Source organism: Coenobita brevimanus, chromosome 40 (genome assembly GCF_032717465.1).
Source record: "Coenobita brevimanus isolate Jiangsu-jjx chromosome 40, ASM3271746v2, whole genome shotgun sequence".
NCBI classification, from domain to species: Eukaryota; Metazoa; Arthropoda; class Malacostraca; order Decapoda; family Coenobitidae; genus Coenobita; species Coenobita brevimanus.
The window spans coordinates 51,376,965-51,387,355 of NC_136993.1; the positions used below are offsets into that span (position 1 = coordinate 51,376,965).

Consider the following 10,391-nt stretch of genomic DNA (forward strand, 5'->3'; position numbering starts at 1 on the left):
CTCACACATCCAACAATCTTCCTATTACATTCCTGGACACAACCACATAGTCCATCAATGTTCTATCAACAACCTTTCCATCCTCCTGTCTCACCCATGTATACTAATAAATATCTTTCTTCTCAAACAAGGTATTTCCAATCATCACCTCTCACTCAACGCACATCCGTATCATTCGTTCCCCATTTTCATTACTTCCAGGCACACCATGCATACCGACTACACTTTCAACTGCTACATTTCCTACTCTAGCATTCAGATCTCCCATCATTACCACATTCACATTCGCGCCACAACTCTGCAGACACTCGTCAACACCATTCAAGCCCTCTCCTCTTCATCCAGGTCCGGAATGCTGAAAAATAAAAATTAAAAAAGAAGTTGACGGTTAAAATACTTAACACTTATACAAATATTGACAAATAAACCTCTCTCTGGCATCACTTCCACCAGTCTGGAAGAAGGAATGATGAAATTTACTTTTTTAGATACTAGCTCTAATGAATGTTATATAGCCAGACAAAGTCATTTGCTTGGGCCAAAGTGGCTTCGAGCGTAAGACGACCTGAGGCTTGGTTTCCATAATCTAGATCAGTTGGGCTATGGCTAGGTTGCAGTAGTCTAGGTCTGGAAAGCTGAAAAAATAACATACATCCCTGACAGTGATATTATAAGTAAACTGTAGTTATCTCCATCATCTCAACTACGGCGTGTTAACGTGTGCTGTCCTTCAACCCATGGAAATCACACGTTCACACGCGTTTTATGTTTGTGCTATCATAATCACTGAAATTTCACACTGATCTTATTAATTTCCATTACTTAGAAGTCTTTTGAGAATAAATACTTCTCAGCTTCATATATTAATCTCTTCTAACATCAGTACTGGACACATTTTAAAAACCTAGGAGATGGGCAGCATTAAAAAAAAAAAATACGTATGTAATTATGGGATATGTATGTAATGAGTATATTCATAACATATTCGGTTAGTCTTACACGACACTATGAAAGCCATTGAATAATTCATTTCTGCCGGATTAGAATTCAACATTACATTATTTATGTAGTCCTAGCATGTATTTAAATATTTGGAAATCAAGATTCATGACAATAATTAGAATCCATTTTTTTCTCTCTCTCTAAAAGTTATATATTGACATCATTATCCTTCCAGGAATAAGGCAAGATGCCAAGAGTCCACCTTTTGGAAATGAACTGATCTTAATTTTTGTATTCTTCTGTTCGACTTATTGGGAGGAATAAATTTTTGTTGACTGTAGTTCAGTACCTGCATAAACAAGCGAAACAATGTCGGCAGTTGCATCAAACGGTGTAAAGACATAATTTTTGATGCAAGATCCTGATCTATATTTCGAAAAAAAAAAAAAAAAATCCAAATCTTACACACATAAGGAAAACTTTTATTGAATTTATGGAAAATTAATTATTATCCGGATGGTTTCTGTCATATATTGCGCTGCTTTAGGTACAGTTACTGTAAAAACATATGCACTGACATTTTTTTTTTCACTTTTTTTTTAATATTATGGGAGAGCCAGGCAAACTGATGATTGAATATATGAAATACTTGCCACTTTGAGAATAATCTTCGGCAAGTTGAGTCGTTGAGGCTATTTCATTATCGATGATAACATGGTCCCCTTTCTCCACCAGCCTTAGACTGCTCGAGAACTCGGCATAATTTCGATAAATCAGTCTTCCATCATCTTCCATCTCAGCCACTTCTCGGAACAATCCATCTTTGACTGTCTGGTAAATACGTCTATAAGTTTATATTTTACTGGTAATTAAGATGGAAATTCTCACAAACATTTTTGTACTGATGTCTGAGCCATTGCTCAACCCAGCCACGGTAGCGACAATCCATTCCTACCTATTACCCTTCCCAAGCCCGGCCAAATGGGAAGAGTTGGCGTAAGAGAGGGCATCCGGCCGTAAAATCTGAGCCATGACAGCAACCCTACATTTAGCCTAGGCAAATACTAGGACGTACCCCGTAGGCTACGTGCTGAGGCCTCACCTGCCCCTGTGACAAATGAACAAGGACTACCTGGTTGTGGGCGAGCCCGGCTGAAGACGTTAATCCTAAGAGTTAGAAAGTTGAATGTAGGAACAATGATTGGGAAAGGAAGAGATTTTGCAGATATGATAGAGTGGAGGAGGGTGAGCGTGTTGTGCACGTAGGAGATGAGGTGGAGGGTAAACAAGGCAAGGGAGATAGGCACTGGCTACAAGTGGCTGTATAGTGGAACAAACAAACAAGGAAAGATCGGTGTGGGAATAGTGCTGCCTAATTAAAGACCTAAAAGGGGCGTAGTAAGGGTGAAAAGGATGAGTGATAGGGAGATGAACATCAAACTAGGCCTGGAAGAAACATTGGTAAACATCCTGAGCTCCTATGCTCCCCACGTGGGCTGTGATGAGAAGGAGAAAATAGCCTATGGTGAAGAAATGGAGCAGGAACTCAGTGAGACACCCGTGGGAGTGAGGTTGATTGTAGGAGGAGACCCGAACGGGCATGCGGGAAGGAACACAGGGATGATTGAGAAAGTGCACGGAGGTTGGGAAGAAAAGAAGAGGCATGGTGAAGGAGAAAGGATTGTGGATTGCCTTTGTCATTTGATTTGGCGGTTGTCAGTACATCAAAGTCAAAGTCAAAGTCAAAGTCAAATGTTTATTTAACCATAGAGATTACAATAGTACACTTAGTTTACTAGCTGCTGAGCCTTTTGAGAGTCCGGGAACTCTCTTTAAAGGCACCTTGTTTTTCTTGCACTTTTGGTAAACATCAATTGTCTAGTAAGGCTAAAAACTACGATTTGACTAAATCAGCTGTATGACTTTTAAGTAATAATGGTCATCCCCGAATAACAATATTTTAAGATTTTAATAAAGGGTATATACAAGATAGCACTACAACAAAACGGAGGTAATTTTATATTAATACCAGTAATAATAGTAATGATAATAATAACTACCAAATAATAATAATGATAATGATAATAATAAAAGTCAACTAATTTAAAGAATTAGTACTTTGATACCAAGTAAGATTTATAAGAAGATTTGAAAGATACAGCCTCGCATAGTTCCCGAATGGCCATTGGGATACCATTCCAAACTTTGGGTCCTTGATAAGTGATATGTGACTGGGACTGTGTTGAAGCCATGAGCGGTATTTTTTTATTACAGTTATTTCGGAGATTATACCGATCATTCATACTAAATTCAAAGTAACTGTTAAATGACAGGTTGTGCAGAGACTTGTAAATAAACAAAGCAGTGCAGTAGGACTTTATATCAGGCAAATTTAGGATACCCAATTTCTTGAAATATGGATTAGTGTGGTCATATTTGCGTAAGTTTTCCATTATACGGACCGATTTCTTTTGGGCTATAAATAAGCGGTTTAGTTGTGTCTTATAAGCACCACTCCATACATTGTTACAATAAAACAATAAAGGAAGAATCAGTGAGTAATAAATGAGCTTAAAAGACCGTGTTGTTAGTTGATCACGAATTTGGTACATGATACCACACTGTTTCCTAATCTTTGTATGGGGATACTGGATATGTAAATGCCATGACAAACGTTCATCAATTATAACACCAAGGAATTTTACACTGTCCACCCTTTCAATTGACTGGGCACCTATGTAGATGTTCGGTTGATTTGCAGTGCTTTGTTTACTTCTAAATATAATGTAATGAGATTTTCTTACGGTTAGTGTGAGTTTGTTGCTTGTTATCCATTTTTTAATATCTGTTAGGCTGCTATTTACAACATTTGATAGTTCATTGAGATTTTGGTGGCTTGCATAAAAGGTACTATGACCAGCAAATAGTACTGGCTTCATATGTCAGGTAGCATACACGATGTCATTTATGTACAAAATAAACAAGAGTGGTCCTAAGACCGACCCCTGGGGAACTCCAGACTCTACTGGCATACAGGTAGACTGGCACTGAGTATATTGCACAAACTGTTTGCGATTGGCTAAGTAGGAAGCAAACCATTGATTTGAAGTGCCTTGTATACCATAGTGGTCAAGCTTCTTTAGTAATATAGAGTGATTAACCGTATCAAATGCCTTGGCCAGATCTAGAAATACGCCCATAGTAAATTTATTTTCATCAGATGAAGCCAGCACGTCATTGGTGAATGACAGCAAAGCACTCTCGGTAGACAATTTTTTCCTAAAGCCAAATTGTGAATCAGTGATAATATTGTTGTTGGTGTAAAATTGAATTAACCTACCATAAACCAATTTCTCTATTATCTTACTGATTGCTGGCAGGATTGAGATAGGACGATAATTGCTTAACAGCTTAAAATCACCAGCCTTAAAAACTGGAATGACTTTGGCCAATTTCAACATGTCAGGAAACTTTCCAATCTCAAAAGATAAACTAAAGAGGAAGACAAGTACAGGAACTAGATAGGCTATTATTTCCTTAATGATGGACATGGGGATATCGTCATATCCGGGTCCAACATTCCGTAGATTTTTTATAGTCTCAGTAACCATGTTCAGTAGCAGGTGACAAAACGAATACACTGTCTTGCCTATTGCGTAAATATGAATAGAAATTAACCACAGACTCTCCAACAGACTCAGCAAGGTTCTTACCAACACTGACAAAGTAATTATTAAAATGATCAGCTACTTCCTTAGGTTCATATACCTCATTATTGTTTACTAATTAAAAGCAATTATTTCTTTGTCGTGAAGAAGGCTTATTAAGGATAGAGTTTATTATACACCAGGGTTTTTTTACTGTTACCTATATTTTCACTTATTTTGTTCTTATAGTAATCTGACTTTGATTTTCTGATTTTAGCTGTGATTTCATTGTGCAGTCTGCGATACTCTGCACCGTACGTAATGGGTATCTTGGCACACTTTCTTTGAAGCTTGTTTCTTTCTCGGATCATCTGCCTAATATCTGCGGTAATGTAGGGCTTATCAGCATGTTTAGATTTAATTATTTTTTGTTTTAACGGAAACTGGTTATGAAATATATTAGGAAGTAGGAGATTAAAATTACAATAACCTACGTCTGGGTCTTTAGCACATAAAACAAGATCCCAAGACACTTGACTAATATTTTCTTTAAATGTATTTATACTACTTTCGTTAAAGTCTCTGTACTGGAGGACAGTTTGTTCACCTTTCGGTAAATATGGTGCGGATTTGAACACCGATACAACAGGAAAATGATCCGAAATTTTATTATATATAATAATGCTTGTGAAGCAGTTTATGTAGTCATTAGTCCATATATGATCTATAAGTGTGGCGGATGTTAAAGTTACGCGTGTGGGTTTATTAATAGTGTTATAAAACTTATGAGAATAGCACATAGATAAAAGGTTACTGACATGTGGGTTTGTTCTCCTTTTAAACAGGTCGATATTATAATCACCCCCAATGTAACAAGATTTACCTTCCGAGCTGACTAAATCAATAATGTAGTGAAAGTCGTCAAAGAACCTTGCGATATTAGTGTTTGGGCGTCTGTAAATAATACCTAAGACCATGGAATTAGTACTAAGATAAACTTCAACAAATATCGTTTCAGTATGTTCTTTCTTAAATATCAAGTCATTTCACACGTTACATGAAAAATGTTGTTTTATAAACAAAGCAACTCCTCCACTGTTTACAGAGCTGTTATTTCCATAGGCACTGTAGTTTGGGATACTAAAAAGATTCTCAGTATCATCCGTTAACCTTGTCTCGCAAAATCCTAAAGCGTCAAAGTGAAATTGAATAGGATTTATGCACTGATCCAAAAATTCGTCAAAATGCAGTGGTAGGCTGCCTATATTATAGCAAAGCAATGTAAACATATTTGTAGACTGATTTATGTGCGTAAAAAGTGAATCAGCGATATAGTATTCAGTTGTTGGGAGGTTCACGTTACGAAAATTTAGCGTAAAATTATCCGGATCACTGACAGATGTATGATTATAATTATTGAAATTTAAGGGAGTAAAAAACATAGTATCAAGGCTATCCAACGAAAAACTAGGTTCTCTAGTATCATTTACGAAAAGTGTGCATAATTCTGCGTCATCTAAATTATGAAATGGTAGAACATGGTTATCCATATTTATTAGTTTGTAACAACAGGGTTTTACTCATTACAAAATTTTAGGACCTGTTTATACCTAACCTGCTTCTAGTTTGTCATGTCTTAGGTAGTGAGGCAATCCCAGGGTCAACTCCACCAACTGCCCCTTCTGCGTCGTCTGAGTATGTTTCTCTGGCCTTCCATTTATTGACACCACTCTCCTTTGTTTCGGCGGCCGTTGTGCTGACTTTATTAGCACGACTTGGGGTGGTTGGCTGGCGAGAGTGTGTCTACTGCTTAAATGGCGATGGTAACTTAGTAGGTGAAACGGGAGTGTTCAATCGTTGAGGTAAAGTTGGAGTTCCTTCCTTCATGATCCATTCCTGAGGGGATGGGGTGTGGTGCCATTGCTTACGTTGGGGTGTTGTAGGGCAACGGGGCCTGGGTGAGACTGGGATCGGCAGGGCAAACTGAGAGGGGACAGCCTGAAGAGTTTGATCATACTTGCATCGGCCCCGGATCACCAGAGTCCTGTAGTTGAAATAAACAAATTTTCCCTGCTTTCTGGCTTCGTGGTAGGCAGGCATCTGTGAACGACGAGCCTCTAGTTATCCAGGACATAGATCCTGATTTATATAAATGCTTGTCCCCTTCATTCAAATTCTACCGGTTCCGTAGCACTTGCTCTCTGTCTGAATGCTGGGAAAACCTTGCAACAATGTCCCTCTGTTTGTTTGAAGCCTTTCCAATTCGGTGAACTCTGTCAAATTTCGCACTGATGTTTAGATGCTTCGACAATATGAGTTCCACCTTGCGTTGACACTGCTCCCATGTTTCGCCTGGCTCTTCTGCGATTCCGGTGAAGCGAAGATTGTTTCTACGTCCTTGATCGTCCAAATACGAAGTAGTCGAGCCGTTGCGAGACCTCACTGTGTTGTTGCTTACATTTGTTGTTATCGTTGGTCAGTTGCTTCACTTGGGTAATGAGATCTCGTTTTACAGTTGTTTCATTGTTCAGTTTAGCTTCCAGATCGAGGAGTTGATTTTCAGTATATTCCAAGCTGAGAGTTAATTCCATTAATTTTTGCTCATAGTGCTTCTGGTGTTTTTTCATATCTTGTTTAAGTCTGGCAATTTCATTATCACTTTCCTGTTTTTGCTTAGCCAAAAGTGCTAGTATCTCTTCTCTGTCCGTGGTGGAAAAATCTGTGACTTTCTCAAGTGTAGGAGTTCACAGCTGATAGAGGTAAAAAATTGCAAGGTCATAAATAGAGAAGTGTGGTGGCACAGCAGTGTGGTAGTAATGGATTGGGAGATAAAGAACGTAAGGAAAGGTAGACATGTACAGTCTCCACCGAAAATCAAGTGGTGGAAGTTGAAATAGGAAGGGGCAAAGCGGAAGTTCAAAGAGAGAGTGTTGGATGAATAAGATCGCTCGAGCGAGTGCAAGAGTGATGGGAGAGCAACAGCCATATGATAAGGAGATTGGGTGGAGAAGTGCTAGGGAGAACATCTGGGAAGAGATCTCCTGGAGTGAAGAAGAAGTAGTAGTGGAACAATGGAGTGCAGGAGATGGTGAAAACCAAGAAAGATGCAAAGAAGAAGTGGGTTATGTCTGGACGGCAAGAAGATAAGAACTACATGTGGGCTAAAAAGGAAGCAAAGAAGGCAGTGGCAAGAGCAAAGACACAGGCTTTGGATGTAGTGTATGACGAGTTGGAAACTATTGAAGAAGAAAGAAAGATCTTTATGATTGCAAAGGTCAGGGATAAGGCAATCATTGATTTCACTCATATAAGACAGCACTGGAATGGAGTGGTCTTATGCAACCCAGATACGACCAAGGATAGGTAGAAAGGCTATTATGAAAACTTATTAAATGAAGGAAATCCGAGGGTAGTCATTGGGGGTGGAGTCCGGAACCAAGGTGTAACATCAGATATTAGCAGATACGAAATATAATTTGCATTAAAGAATATTATAAATGATAAAGTGACCGGACTGGATGAAATGCCTGTACAACAGTTGAAGTTCTTGGGAGAAGACTGAATTGACATGCTGTGGGATTTGATGCAGAAAATATACGACCAGGAAAAAATGCGGGAAGAATGGATAGTTTTATCGTGTCTATGTACAAAGAAGGGTGACATCCAGGACTATGAAAATTTCAGAAGGCTAAAGATAACGTTCCTTACCATGAAGATCTGGGAAAGAGTAATGGACAGAAGGATCAGGGAAGAAACATCCATAGGAGAGGAACAGTTTGGGTTGATGCCGCGTAGGGGTATGGCGGATGCAGTGTTTGCACTTAGATAGATGATGGAAAAAGACCTGGAAAAGCAGAAGGGACTGCACATAGTCTGTATAAAGCTAGAGAAGACGTACGATAGAGTGCCACGTCACGAAGTGTGGAGGTGTATGAGAGAGAAGGGAGTGCCGCAGTAGTACGTGAGGAAGGTCCAAGATATGTACCAAGGAACAAGAACACATGTAACAGTGTCGGGTTAACGGAATGGATAGCAGTTGGAGTTGCTTTATATCAGGGATCTTCTTTAAGCCCATATATTTTATATCTGATTATGGATGAAATGGTGCAAAGTCACACTATCGTGACCGTGAAATAGGATACAAAAACCCACATGGCAGGCGAAAAAAGAGTTTCGGCGACAGCTGTAGCCCTCTTCAGTGGATCTACAGAGAGTGGTCTGTAGATCCACTGAAGAGGGCGACAGCTGTCGCCGAAACTGTTTGGAAATACATCTTTTTTCGCCTGCAGGTGTGGGCTTTTGTATCCTATGGATGTAATGTTCGTGGGAAAAGAAATCAGTCCCCCTGGAGCATACTGTTTTCTGAAGATATCGTGCTATGCAGCACCAACAGAGACGTAGTAGAGTTAAAATTAGAGCAGTAGATGGGGGACTGTGGAAGACAGAGGAATTAAGATCAGTAGAAAGAAAACGGAGTACCTGAGGTTCAACGAAGATCAAGACCTCGAGATTAGTATGCAAGGGACAATGTTACACAGAATAGTTAAATTTAAATACCTAGGTTCAGCGGTGACCTAGGAAGGAAATCGGAACACAAAGATAACACACGGTTGCAGTCAGGATGGAATAACTAGAAAAAGATTCGGGAGTTCTATGTGATCGTAGAATCAGTGTAAAGGTTAAGGGAAGAGTATACAAGACTGTAGTATGACCAGCAATGATGTATGTGGCTGATACATGGACAGTGAAGAAAGCACAGGAGAGGAAGTTGGATGTAAAGGAGATGCAAATGCTTAGATGGATGTGTGGAGACACTAAAATGGATAAGATCAGGAATGAAAGAATAAAAGAAACTCATTAGGTAGTGGAAAGATCTAAGGAAGTACAGGAGAGAATACTGCAGTGGAAAGGCCACATCATGAGATACGACAAGACATACGTGGGGAGTACGGTGATGGAGATGGAGGTACAGGCTAGGAGAAGAAGGTCGAAGACGAGGTGGATGGACAACGTAAGAGAAGATTTGAGAGAAAAAGATCTGTCAGAGTATGATGTGTATGACCAGGCTAGGTGGAGGATAGCAGTCAGAAACATAGACCCCACATCAAATGAAAAAAGATGTATAGAGAACGAAGAAGTCTGAATCGTTGTCCAATGTTTCTGTTTCAATTCCTTTCCTAGCTCCAAGTCTGTCAAGTGGAGCATCAACATTAATATTTTTAATCCTGATATTTGTTAACCTTTTTGTCTGATCCTTCTTAGTACCAGCCTACAAACGAAAAAGTCGTTCAGTTACTGAGTGACTGAGTTACAATGTTAATGAGTGACTAGACCGACTGGCTCATATGCTAACCAACAGGTGCCTAGCACCACCCAACAATCTATACAGTTAGACCTGATTGCCAAGTGAGATCCTCGTGATTTGAAAAAGGCCCTTTACAGTACTCCAAGATCCCCCACATCGTTCCCAGAGGCACCCATGTTTAGGTCCTTTGGAAGACGTTTTTTAACGCTTTTCTATCCCTTTGTGGGCCCGTAGCAAAGTCCAGCAATTCTTTCGCATAAGCAAAGAGTTTCCTTACGTCCCAAGAATATCTGTTTACTCGTGTGAGTCTTTATGTAACTTAAAATGATATTATCTGACTTACGTGTTTTGAAATCAACCTTTTTCTCAAGGATCTGGTAACAAACAGGATGATTAGTTTAGATTGCTGAACAGATTGAATCTCTTGTAAAAGTAGTTTTTAACTTTTATCATTACCCTGAGATACTGCTCATTAGCCGAGTTCTTTGGCCAGATCA

At 39.3% G+C, this 10,391-nt stretch overlaps 1 protein-coding gene across 1 annotated transcript in view; it reads right to left on the minus strand.

The window, feature by feature from the left end:
* Window positions 1-321: 321 nt before the first annotated feature.
* The window catches only part of LOC145397101 (uncharacterized), a 10,826-nt gene continuing 756 nt past the window's right edge, over window positions 322-10,391 (minus strand). Inside the window, exons 2-4 of the mRNA XM_080270304.1 lie at window positions 10,351-10,391; window positions 1,592-1,773; window positions 322-355 (exon numbers count right to left, since the gene is read on the minus strand). The exon at window positions 10,351-10,391 is cut by the window's right edge and continues 180 nt beyond it. Coding sequence (XP_080126430.1) covers window positions 322-355; window positions 1,592-1,773; window positions 10,351-10,391 — 257 coding nt within the window. The remainder of the gene's footprint in view (window positions 356-1,591; window positions 1,774-10,350) is intronic.